Here is a 13313-nt window from a genome sequence, read left to right as displayed (position 1 = left end):
AATCACCACATTATTGTTCCACTGAGGTCCATATTTATTGAGCGAGTGAAGTAAAGCAGCCACATTACATAAAACTTCGGGCAAAGGAAGGCTTGTTTAAGAATTAACATAAGGCAGCTATCCTTCAAAAACATACCAAAACATATGCCAATTCATTTACAGATGAAGGAGCAAAAAGTTGATACACTCAATTTAAAAGCTTTGTATAAGTTTACTGATGGTTTCACATCTGATGTTAAAGGACACAGCAGCTATAAGTATATCTGAATAGAAGATGTTATTGTAAGAAGTTTTGGTAGTTTCTATAAAAAATAAGAATGGCGCCTTTGAAGGAAGGCTTATTGAAGTGCCACTAGCTACCAAAAAACCTATGGGACACACACACACACACACACACACACACACACACACACACACACACACACACACCCCGTATCCAAACCGTGGACAAACTGATTGGTATCTCAGTTTCCCCAGAAGTTAACAATGAACAGAGAATTTCAAAAACATGTTCCAGAAGATAATATGGAAAATAAATGAACTCCGCTATATAGTGCATTAGTAAAATGTAGCTTATGTATTTGTGCTACACTCACATCAGCTGTAGGCCAAAGATCCTTGATGACAGTTTCTATTCTTTTCACTACTTCTTTTCTCATAGCTGCTTCTTCAGGACGAGGGGACATGAAGTCATAGAAGTCCATTATTTCTTCATGGAGTCTAACAAGAGAGAATTTAAAAAAATATTAACGCCAGCAAAGAAAAGTAGCTATTTAATTCCAAAATTAATACAACTGTACAGCAGCCACGGGCTTAAAGTTTTGTTTGTTAATCTAATATATGTTGTTCCTAAAAACTAAATCACGATACTGACACAGAAAGGTAGGCTCCTTGATTCTACAATAGATATTTATAGCTTTTCACGTCTTAATTACGTGTATTAATAATTTAAACAGAAGACAATTGAACGTTAGTTTAACCTGCATACCTTTTTTCTAAAACAAGAGTGCATAAATGGTTAATTTTTCAATCCATCTAGGAAGAGCACACACCAACTGCATAAATTTCCTTAGCCTGACAAAGGGTTTTTGAACATGAAAGCTTGCTTAATAATTGTTTTTCCAACTATTTAAGTTGGTCTAATAAAAGATATCAAATTCACCCAAAGAACCTTGTCTGCCTATGTCCTTAGACCAACACAGCTACAGCCTACACCCCTGTAAATGGTTAATTGAAGCAAGTTACAAATACTTTTGGCGTTAGGTGTGCCAATGTCTACTTGATTTGGTTCACCAATTTAAGCAAAATCAAATTAGAGCTGCAATCCCTACTAAAGGCACCTTTTCAAAATAAGGAAGAGGAGGAAAGAAGAGCATAAAGTCTCTGAATTACATAATGGTACACATAGGAAAGTTCAAGAGCTACAAAGATTAAGACTACACTTATTCTTGTAGAGATCCTAATTTATGCATGGCAAACTTCCTTCCTGTAAAAAGAGTATATAGCTTGTATATTCTGCTCCTCTGAAACTACCCTGTATTGCAGGGGACAGGACTAGGACCAATACCTACGAACTACAGAGGAAATTTAGGTTGGATGTTATAAGGAACTTTCTAACTATGAGGGGGGTCAAGACTTGAAACAGGCTACCAAGAGAAGCTGGGGAATCTCTACCCCTGGAAACTTGCAAAAGCAGTTAGACAGACACTGGATGGGGATGCTTTAGTCAGGGATGATGACCTCATGCAGTCTCTTCCAGCCCTACTTTCCTATAACCAAAGCTTGACCTTATAATGGAAACTCAGTTGCAACTCACTTAACTCAGCTAGTCTCCCTCTCCATAATCAAGTCAAGAGATCTAGTTACATTTTTAAAAGTATCTTAAATTGGAAAACGATTAACAAAGTTGCAGCTACGACCAATGCATTACAGTTGTTCCTTTCAGTTTCAGGGTGCCTAACATACAGGTATTTTGCAACTGAACAACAGGCTTTGATCTGTCTATAATATATGAGTCTTTCAAGTTTTGATGTTTTTTTCCCCTCAAAAATTCCCAGCCACACTATGCAAACTGTGTAAAAGTCTGAACCGCCAAGAAAACCCCAAAAAAAAGCAAGACAACATTTTCACCAGACAGCTGTTCTAGTGAAACAATATGAAAAGTAAGAAATAACAGAACTGAAACAATAAATAATGATTTGCTTTAAAAATAAAGCAAATATATACTGGCTTAAAGTGATTTTCAAAAGCAGTTTAAGAGACAGTGTAGCCCTATGGAGATTTTGGAAAGGGAGAAAAGGTTAAAGCTCCACATTACTCTTTGTGAAAAGGAAGATACAATGAGGTACAGTTAGTTAATTTATTCTTTGGGGTGATATCAGGAACACTTTGAAAAATCCACCTTATGAAAACCTAACTAAGAACAAAAAAAAGGGGGTTCCACTGGTAAAAGCATCTTAGCACCGGGTTAACAATCTTACAAAAGCAGTCTATAAATGTGCCATCCCACCCTAGCTCGTTCACAAAGCCATGAATGAACTTTTGCAGTCTATGCCCTATTATTTCATGCATAGTTCTTAGCTTGAACATTGTTGTTAGTTACTTTTTTTCTAATCTAATACACTTTAAAAAAATGTAAATAGATCTCCAGAATTGATAACGGAGAGACAGAAGTACATCTTATATGTCTGAATACTGCACCTACCTTAGTAACGGTTCGGTTCTATTACTATGCCTATTAAAATACAATGTTGTTTCATCGCATTAGATGTACACCAGTAACCAGCATAACCCAAAACTAAGATCATTCTGCTGTGGCCTTCCAGCCTCTCCTAAACACAGAATCATGCTTCAGTGCCTAGGAAATGATTCCCAACACTGGCACACTTTTTTGACACTGCTCTCTCCAGATTGCACTTTCAAGGAAAGAGAAGTATTATTGCCTCTTTCTACACAAATGTCTTTCCTCTGTCCACAAACCTACATCTTACCCAAAATCTCTTTTGTGTCTCGACCACAAAAACCACATCCTGTTTTGGTCTTTATTACTAAAAAACTATTTTTTCAACTCCACTCCAAATGCTGATGCTCAAGTCAGGCTCATTACTGAACCCAAGTCCTCTTCATTTTCACAAGCAAGCTTATTGTCTTTACCATTAACCCTACCTAGTCAATTTAGCAAGTTATCATAAAGTGAAGTACTACCTTTGCTGCCAAAGATCTTTGTCTTTTGCTGCCTATAAATCAGTTTCTCCCCAAAACTCCTTCATGCTCTGTTCTATACCAACAACCCTTTAGCATGTGTCAGATTAGGTTAAACCTGTCAGTCAGCACCCAGAAATGCTTCTTTTTCATATCCCTCAAGAGTCAAACCTACAAAGCTCCACTTGATGGCGTTTACAAAGACCCACTAATAACCATCTTTCTGCTTCCTTCTCTTGCTCCCCTATTTTTCCATTACATTATTCTCAACCTCGTTCCACCCCCATAGGTATGACAAAAACCAACAAATAAAAGTTTTATTAAAACTGAATAGCTTCTCCTAGATCACAACTCCGTTTTTCTGTTAGACCCAAGGCCACCAATTTAGGAATTCACTCATTGTACAACACGAAGAGAAATAAGTAAGACGTAGGTTCCAAGCAATATCATAACCAGAGCTGATCCTAGGGGGGGTGCAGGGCCCCCTTAACTGTGCAGGGCTGTGGTACCCTCACAGAGGTGAGTCTCTGTGCTTCTTCCTCGGTGCAGGACTGAGCCACCAGCTCCAGGTGGGCCCCACAGGAGGGGCTGTGGCCGCTCCATGGGGCCCCCCCCCAAAGTGCGGGGCCCAGGACAGTTGCCCCAATTCACCAGACTCTAGGGACAGTTCTGATCATAGGAGCATCCTCAGCAAGCTGCAGTTTTTAGTATTGCCTTTGATTGATCAACCTTTAGAATCCCACTGATACTGAGCTCTGGGAACCTTTAAGGAGAACACCCTTTGAACCTCAACAACACTCTTCTAGGAAACCAGTTGGTCACCACAGAAGTCAAAGACTTCACATGGTCCCAAATGGCCTCAATTTCTTCTGTCAGGCTCATGACTAATATGTCAGCAAAACTGACAGGGGATCTAGGGGAATAACATTAATTTGCAGAAGAAACTGTCAAGGAACCAGGTAAGCAGCTTCTTTCTATGCTGCACACATGCAGGCAAGCCAAAGTAGAGACATGGGTTGATAAAAAATAGAGTCAGATATGGTCCTTAAAAAAAAAACAAAAAACAGCAAAAATTAAGGTGAAAGACAAGCAGTAGATTGACACAGTTGGAATAAGCACCAATAAGTAATTTTCACATCTATGTTTAAAACAAGATTGATAGTATTAAGGAAGCCAAGAAACAGTCAGTAATTGAGGTATGTACAAGCCAGATGTGTTAACAACATAAAAACATAAATGGAGGAAAATAGTTGTTATACTGGAAGTCAAGGACATGGCATTGAGAATGATGTTTGGGAAGATGCTCCTGCAACCTGTGTTACCAAATGTCTCCACATAAGACAATACACATTTGAATATGTACAATGTAACAGGAGGGACGGCAGGGTCGCCGTGCTAGCCCGTCGCCTCCTCTACTGTGCCAAGCTTCGGACTTGCACCCTCCTATTCTTGCCCACCACGACTTTGATGATATCTGTGTTTTTATAGGGAGGCTACCTCTCTTCCACTTGGCCACAGTTCTCCTGCTCCGGGTGTTCTGTATCTCTAAGCCTTATAGGCTTTCTCTGTATGCCGCCCTTCTCACTAGGGCCTTCTCTGTACTGCTGCCCCTCTCACTGGAGCTCTCCACACCCACACTGGGGCTTCTCCATAATGCTGCCCCTCTCCTGGGGCTCTCTGCGCCCCCACTGGGGCTCTTCTCCGCAAGGCTGCCCTCTCACCGGGCTCTTCTCCGCAAGGCGGCCCTCTCACCGGGCTCTGCTCTGGAGCTGAACTCCGTGCCCTCACTGGGGCTGGGGTCCTCACTCTACCATGAGTCCCCTATGAGGCCTCCTCCATCCCCTTATAGCCTCACCCAAACCACCGGTGTAAACAAACTGCAACATAAACACAAGCCCCTGGGCTACAAAGCAAACATAAGCCTCCAGTTAAACTGCGCTCAGGCCTACCAGGGTTCTATGTCACCCGGTGGTGACCAGCTCTGCTCTGGCCTCCCGGCTCTGCTTCTCTTTTCTTTCTGGCAGGGAACTCCTTCTGCCTTGGCTGCTGGTAGGGAACCCGCCGCCTGGCCTCCTGACTGTGGTTTTTATAAGCCAGGCCCTGTCCCTTCTTTAAGCCAGCTAGGCAGGTGCAACCCATTAGCCCCCTTTTGTTACCTTGGCGACCGGCACCTGATGAGCCTTCCTGGCTCTTGTAGTAGCAGGCACCTTAGTGTCCTGCTACATACAATAATAGATTTAGGGAGTGAGGCAGAGACGGGGTTCCAGCCATGCTGGCCGGGAACTGGAGTTCCAGCCATGCTGGCCAGGAACTCACTGGTCCAGGTCTGGACGCATGGCGCAGCTCTGGAGCACAGGAAAACACATCTTCCGGCAATCCCAGGAGCACAAGGACACAGGCTTCAGAAAACTGGCACTGACTGGCAGGCAGTAAGGAGCAAGCAATTTAAAAGGAAGACACCAAGAGAGCTTGGCATTTGGCATCCCAGCACAGGAAAAGACCAGCAGAGCCTGCCGGAAGGGAACACCTCAGAAAAGAAGCTGCATGCTGAACCCTTCAGAACGGCCAGGACCAGCCCAAGCCAGGAATTACCCACTCTCCCCAAAAGCTTAAAAAAGAGGACCAGCAGTGGGGGGGTGGAGGAGAAGAGAAAGCATGCCAGTCTGCTGGGAAGAGTAGGGCGCGAGAGGGAAATGGAGGCAGCCAAACTAAAGAAAAGGGTCTTACACATCCTGCTGGTGAGGAGAACTGAGCAGGGACCTGAAGTCGAGGGTGCCCGAGAAGAGGGAAAGAAAGCCTGAGGGAATCATTTGTAACTTTTGGTTTGTAAAGGAAAAGGAGGGAACCAAGGACCACAGTTAAGTGACCTTTGATTTGGTGCATCCATGCCAGAGAAGAATGCTGGGGGAAAGAAGGTGGTGAAAAAAACCCTTCCCCAAATATGACAGAGGTATGTAAAATCCAAGTGAACAGGGAATTGGTGTTCAAAGTTCCATTACCCTACAACTAGGAGGAACCCACTGAAATTAGTAGATGACAGGATTAAAATAACCAAGACAAAGCACTTTTTAAAGCAATGTGTAGTTAATTTGTGGAATTCATTGCCATAGGTGTTGGTGGAGGCATATAGCATAGCCCCCTTCAAAAAGGGACTGGATAAATTAATGGATGACAGCTCTATGAATGTCGATTGAGAAGATTGTTAGAAACGTTTCCTCTGGCATCTCTAACCCAATAAATGGTGGGTGCCAGGGAGGGCACTGAATAAGGGATAGATCCCTTGAGAGATAGCTAAGCTACTTCAGTGCTCTCCCTATATAGCATCCACTTCTGTCACTGTTGGAGACAGGCTAGTAAGTTAGACGGACCACTGGTCTGACCCAGTATAGCACTACTTACGTTACGCTTGTTTTAAAAACACTTTTCCTCCCATACGTTTACAGGGTCATTAGCACATTCATGAAAACGTGTATATAAATGAGATGCACCTCCCACCACCTTCTCAGCTATATTACCAATACGGCCTTATTTGGGACTTCTGTAATCATTGTATTATATGGTTAAATAAAGCACTCAAAACCCAGTCAGAAGTTACAGAGCACACGCCAACTGCAGATGTTGCCTCAGCCTGACGAAGAGTACTTATACCCAAAAGCTTGCAAAGAAGAATTTTTCCAACTATTTGAGCTGATCTAATAAGAGATATCAGATTTACCCAAAGAACCTTCTCTGCCTATGTCCTTAGACCAACACACCTACAACCTACACCCCCGTCAGAAGTTACAGCTTTTACAGAATGCAATGAAACAAAGACCTTACCACATTTATGGCCACATGAGGATATATGACCACATGAGGAACCAGCTATTCTGAACATTACTGTTACTAATAGCTCACTTAGTGTACTGAAAGGCTCCATAGCACCTTAAAGAGTATGCAAACTGTTCAAGGGATCACCTCCCTACCATTAATAGTGTTCAAACAGTACTTACTTTAGGGAAGTCAGGCTAAGACAGAGCATAAATTTGAGGCTCTCACAACTCTGGAATAGTCTCAGAGGCAGAGGGATAATGTGACACCTGCCTGACACTGAAGATTTCCATTTTAAGCAAATGAGCTTGAGGCAAGTGGAAACAATTTTTTGACAGCCCTGTCCTGTTAACTGTTTAGTACTGGGTGGATACATTGTTCTGGGTATTACTACATATTTTAGTTAAGTGACATATCCTAACTAGTCTAATAATACTGCAAGTTGAGATGTGCAACTGAACAGTTTACACAAGTTTTAGTTAGGCCATTTTGCTGTATACCAGTACTGTAAAAAATTCAGTCTGATAAGTGATACAGGTTAAATGTTTACCACTGAGGTATAAACACATCTGGTTAGCACTGAAACAGTTTAAACCGAAACCCAAACACTCTCTATTATTACAATATTATTAATAACATTTGTTGGAATACTTAATCAGTGAACACAGTGAAAGTAACAGTCCATAACTGATGGAAGATACATTCACTATTTTAACTGTCTGCAACCATATGAAGTGACAATTGTATTAGCTGGGCCCTTCAGAAAGGGCTGTTCACACCAATAAAGAAAATACAACTTTCAGATTTTCTTTAAAAACGCCACTCATCTAACTAGATCCTTTCATTTTGAAAACAACATTACTCCTATCCTTATAAAATGCATACATTTTATCTGAGAAGACTAGTCTTTAAAGTGGCCAGAATCATTCCTGTGCATTTTAACTACTATTACAGTAAAATCTCCGCTTTCCGGCATTTAAACAGAAATTCTTTACTAACCAGAATATCTGGCTGGCTGGCCGTGGTAAGGGGGCAGGGGAAAGCTTGCACAGTGGCAGCCGTCGCCACCCACCACCCTGCACTGTCACCATGAAATCTACCCCCACTCTGCCAGGCAGATGCTGGGGTGGGGAAGGGTGCAGGGGGAAAGCTCACACGCAGTGGCTTGTTGCTGCCACTACGCACTGTAGCTGTACTGCCCTGCACTGAGCGCTGCTCCACCGTAGAGCCACCGCTCCACACTGCACCCTGCAGCTGTCACCACTCCACGTGTGGCCGCTGCTGTCCCATCTCCCACCCCCGTTATCTGAAAGCCCTGCCAGGTTATTTCAGATAACCAGAGTTTTTACATAACTGGCAATCCCCTTACTCCGGGGATGCTTGATAACAGAGATTTTACTGTACTGAAGTTATTCCAAGTACATTGTGCTAGCAAATTAAAGATTTTAGACATGTTTGAGAGCTTTAGTTCTCGTATTGGGGGTTTCAATTATGGCCCTGTTGGTCCAAGGACACAGGCAGACAAGGTTCTTTGGATAAATGTGTTATCTTCTATTAGACCAACTAAATAGTTGGAAAACTTGCTCTTTACAAGCTTTCAGGCATTTTTACTGTACTGTGGCATAAGCTGAAAGCAACTGAAAGTGCCTTTCACAAAACCCATAATTGTATCCTATTTTTATGAAGCCAAAAATACTAAGTATACCCTATTGCGGTTCTCTATTTAGAAAGCAAAATGCTATTATTTCCAAAACAGATTGGGATTATCACTGTTTTAACAGCATCAAGGGATAAATTCTACACCTTTCATACCTGCCAAACAAAAAGACAGCATCTGAACCAGAAGAGCTACATACCTGTGTAAGAAAAGCTGTCAAAAGTCCCGCTGCTGCACAGGTTATAGCACCCACATAACTCTGGCAAAGCCAAGGCTCAAATATTTTTACTTGCCTTTTTTACACTCATTATGCAAGTAAATATGCCTCCTTTGATCTATTAGTTCTGCCTATACTTTAGTTTTACCACCAGTCCAACTACACTAGTGACAGTTTCTCTGTTGATATGCCCTTGATTTCAAGTAACAAAGAATTACTTTTAAAAACTGTTCAGAGATCACTTTAATAAGCCTATCCTGTGCTGAGTATTCCAACCTGTGGAATGCTTTGATCAGACCTGCGTGCACATACCCCAACCTAAACAGAATGCATTGAATGATGAATCAACACTAATACTTCACATATCTGTTTCAAGGCACATTTCTTCTGAACAGAAACCATAATTACGAAGAACAGAAATGAGAATGCCTAAGCCAGTGATTTTCAACCTAGGTGCTGGCCTGGGATGCCCTGAAATCTAAGCAAATACGAGATGAAATTCAGGCTCAGTGTCCTCCCCACCTAGCTGCTGCTCTGCCCCCACTGCCTAGTCTTTCAAGGAGGTAAGCACTGTAATAAATAAAATTAGTTTTTGAAATGGGGTGCTGCTTGAGTCCAGCAACAAGTACTTTGAGTTTAAAAAGGTTGAGAACCACTGTCCTAAGAGAAGGAAGGAAGGAAGGAACAGAAAGTAGCACTACTAGTGACTTAGAACAGTGGTTTTCAACCTTTTTCCATCCGCAGACCCCTAGAAATTTTGAACGCAGATGCGGGCCCTTTTGGAAATTTGAATGGAGATGTGGACCCCTCTGAATTGTAAATCTGGGTGTTCACCTACTTTTGATGGATCATAGTCATCTTTCACAGACCCCTTAGACATAATCTGTGCTGCCGCCGCCGCCGCCGCCCCCCCCCCCCGGGGCCTGCAGACCACAGGTTGAAAACCACTGACTTGGAACTCTCAAAAGACTCGTGGTTTATTCCTGGCTTTATCACTGACCTGCTGCATCACCTTTGGTAACTATAAAGTGTCTCAGGCTAATAGGAACATAAGACTGAAAGGGGCTTCCTAGGCTGAGTCCAGTGCCCTGTGCTCATAAGTAATTGTTAGCTGAAGGAATCCCTACAGTTGTGAGTCAGGTTTGAAATGACAACTCCAAGGAGTAATACCCAAAACACCAAGAAAACCCTTTAATGCAATTTCAAACCCTTTTATGCAATTTCATCAAAGTAATGAAGAGCTGCATCTATGGAAAATAAATTATCCAGCTCTTATCTGTGTGTCATGAAATTATTTATACTTAATTTAGTACAAATATTAAGCTAACAAAAAATTCTCAGTTAAACCCAGAGCCCCAAAATAGGATAAGTAACCAGACTAAAACATGATGCTTGCTGAAAACTCAAACCTGCCTCCACTACATGCAATCAATTTCTGCTTTTAGTGTGCCAGTCTGGAAGAGAGGGTATACAAAGAGAAAAGATGGTTAAAACAAAAAGACAGATTTAACATAACAGAAACAAATACCATTTCCCATCATTCCAGTCTTTGGCAATTTAAAATGGAAACGTGACAGCTTAGAGAAGCTTCATTTTTGTTATATTACAATGAAGGGGCCACTATGTGCAGCTGATCCTTTGAATCAGAACTAAGGAAATGTCATCCTGGGTGTTGGGTTCACTGTAATACAAAACATTTTGTACCTCCAAATCCTGTAGACAACCATGCCTTCCCCATATGTTTTAGTGTAAATTAAAAATCAGCTATTTTCCCCTGTGAATAGGCAATGAATTACTACCACCACCACCACCAAACAAACAGTTTAAAAACTTTGTTCTTGGAATGTCTAAAAATCTAAAAGACAATCCATTCCCCTCATCCGAAGCTGATAAAGAATGTGTCCAATTACAAGTAAAAAAACCCAAAAACCTCTCTCTCCAATTGGAAAACATACCTAGGCAAACAAAGAGTGTGTGAAAAGGATTCACTTATTTCTTGTATACAGTGTACCCGAGTTATTGCGCACCATGCAACAAATGCAAGAGTAACTCTGTGGAGTTTTATGACCCAGGTGATACAGAAGGTCAAATAAGCCCTTCTGAACTTACAGAAATATGTATTTGTAAAGCAAAGGAAACTTGTCAAGAGGAACAACAGAGACCACCTGGTTAAAGTGCTGCATCTTTTTTGCAAAAGCTATGCTTTTGGTCAAACCTTCTGTTCAACTGATTTCATTATAAAAATGCTTCTACAGAATCCACAATCATTCTTCCTGTCGCTTGGAATGGGATGCTCACTTACTGCGGTCTCCAATGGAGCCATGTGCTCACTCCCAAGCATCATCCTGACTTTTTTTTTTTGGTGGTCCCCAAGTTACATATTTTAGTTTGTTCCCCTTTCCAAGGGCTTGGATGTACTGCCCTGCTGCTCACTCACACTATTTCCTTTTAAAAAAAATAATCTTGCTCCAAGCAAGGTCTGTCAGCAATGTGACATTTCCCCCTCAATGCTCCGCTTCCCCACAAGAACGGGGACTTGCCTTTCCAATTCTACCCTGATCGCTTTCCAAAAGAGAAAGGCACCTCACTTTCACCTAGATTAATTCCTTGTAATCCTAAAATAGATATATATACTTAATAATAAAAAAAAACGGGGAGGAGGGAGCTGCTCTCTTCCCTCCACAGCTACACATGGAGCTACCCCATCATGGGGCCACCAAGCAGAGTTCACAACAGTCCTCTTACCAACAGCACTTATAAAAAGAAAAAATGTTCAAGGCCAAATTAAATTGGGCAAAGCCCGATAGTCAAGTTCCAAAATTTGACTGAGCGCACAGCTCAAATCGCCAAGCCTGTGCCGCTCTCTCTGGACACCTTCAAACAGCGTTTGGATGATTATCTTGCGTTTGGATGATTATGTTGCTGCCCCTTTGGGTAGGGGGCTGGACCAGATGATCTCACAAGGTCCCTTCCAGCCCTACGTCTATGAAACGTACCCCACATGCCAGCATCCTCCCTCCCATGCCCCTCAATCGTTTGTGGCTTCGGCAACTCCCCAGACCCCAGCAGCCACCCTCCCCATGCAAGCCCTGAGGCCTGGGGGAGGTTCGGCTGCCCCACCCCACCACCACTACCACCATCTCCTCCCTTGCCTTTAGCCAAAAAGCCAGGTCAGTGGCACTTGTGCACCCCCCCCCGGTGCCCTTGCACCTCTTAGCTGGGACGTGGGAGCAAATAAGAAAGTCAATAAAAAGACAAGCTCCTGCAAGGACCCCGAGGCCGCCCTGGCCTGGAGGAGCAGGCCCAGCCCCCTTCCCAGGGAATGTGGGTGCGGGAAAGACAGGCAGGCAGGGCGAGGGGGAGAAAGGGCGAGGCAAGGAGCCCCGGGCGCGCTCACCCCTGTACCCCCAGGCTATACTTCCTGCTCTTCCAGGGGGTGCCGGGGCTGTGCGGCGCGGCCGGCGGCGCGGCCGGCGGGGAGGAGGCGGCGGCGCGGCTGCCGGACAGCAGGTAATTCATGCCGTACGTGCTGGCCTTGTTGTCGCGTTTCCTGCGGCCCGGGTGGTGGTGGCAGTGGTGCGGCGCGGGGCCGGGCCCGCCGCCCGCCGCCGCCTCGCCCGCGGGGAAACGCTGCCCGGCGCCCGGCCCGCCGCCGCCGCCCGACGAGGACAAGGAGGAGGACGAGGAGGAGGACGAGGCGCAGCCGGGGCTCTCGGCGCCGGACTCCACGGAGGAGCAGGACGACGACGAGGACACGGAGGGCGACTTGTGCAGGCGCCGCCCGCCTTCGTGCGCGCCCGGCGCGGGGCCCAACAGCAGCGCGGGCGGCGGCGGCGGCGAGGGCGGCGGCGACGACGAGGACGACGAGGACGAGCGGGCCCCGCCGAGGCCGCGCGGCGCCGGCTGCAGCGCAGGCGAGTTGAGGCAGAGGTAACGCGGGAGGCCGCGGCCCGCGCCCGGCCCGGCCCCGCCGGCGCCCTGCGATGTCTCCCAGATCTGCATCCACAGCGCGTTGGCCGGGCCCTTCTGCTCGGGCTGGATCCAGGCCACGCGCGGATCCATCCGCGCCGCCGCCCGTGCCTCACAGGCCGCCGCGACGCGCCGGGCCCGGCGGCAGCGGCATGGGGGGGCGGGGCCGCGGGGGGAGGGGAGGGGAGGGGGGCGGGGCGGGAGGCGCGGACCGCTGCTCCAATGTGGCCCCGCCCTCGCCCTCGCCAGCAGCACCCCTGCGCATGCGCGGCCCAGTTTAAACCTTCACGGCGAGGCGGCCGCCCTGGCAACCGCGCATGCGTGGTGGCAGCAAGCCCTCCCGAGGGAGGCGAGTAGCCACCGCGGTGGTTGGTGGCTGAGAGCGGGGTTGGTTCCACCTCGCGCATGCGCGCGGCGCGTGTAGCATGTGGGCCGGGCTAAGCCACCCCCTTCCCTAGT

At 45.4% G+C, this 13313-nt stretch overlaps 1 protein-coding gene across 8 annotated transcripts in view; it reads right to left on the bottom strand.

Moving 5' to 3' along the window:
- Window positions 1-13018, bottom strand: part of TENT4A (terminal nucleotidyltransferase 4A) — a 59160-nt gene extending 46142 nt beyond the window's left edge. For 4 of the 8 annotated variants that reach the window (XM_014595186.3, XM_019491105.2, XM_019491106.2 and 1 more), the window contains exons 1-2: window positions 12283-13016; window positions 597-720 (exon numbers count right to left, since the gene is read on the bottom strand). In XM_014595186.3, coding sequence (XP_014450672.2) covers window positions 597-720; window positions 12283-12947 — 789 coding nt within the window. In that variant the 5' untranslated portion in view covers window positions 12948-13016. Of the gene's footprint in view, window positions 1-596; window positions 721-5150; window positions 8539-12282 lie in introns of those variants that run through there. The other 4 variants (XM_019491107.2, XM_059724453.1, XM_059724452.1 and 1 more) reach the window with 3 other exon arrangements.
- Between the last annotated feature and the right edge of the window lie 295 nt (window positions 13019-13313).

The sequence above is a fragment of the Alligator mississippiensis genome, chromosome 3, assembly GCF_030867095.1.
Source record: "Alligator mississippiensis isolate rAllMis1 chromosome 3, rAllMis1, whole genome shotgun sequence".
In the NCBI taxonomy this organism is placed as follows: Eukaryota; Metazoa; Chordata; order Crocodylia; family Alligatoridae; genus Alligator; species Alligator mississippiensis.
The sequence above is the reverse complement of the archived record's forward strand: the minus strand, read 5'-3'. Positions and strand labels throughout refer to the sequence as shown.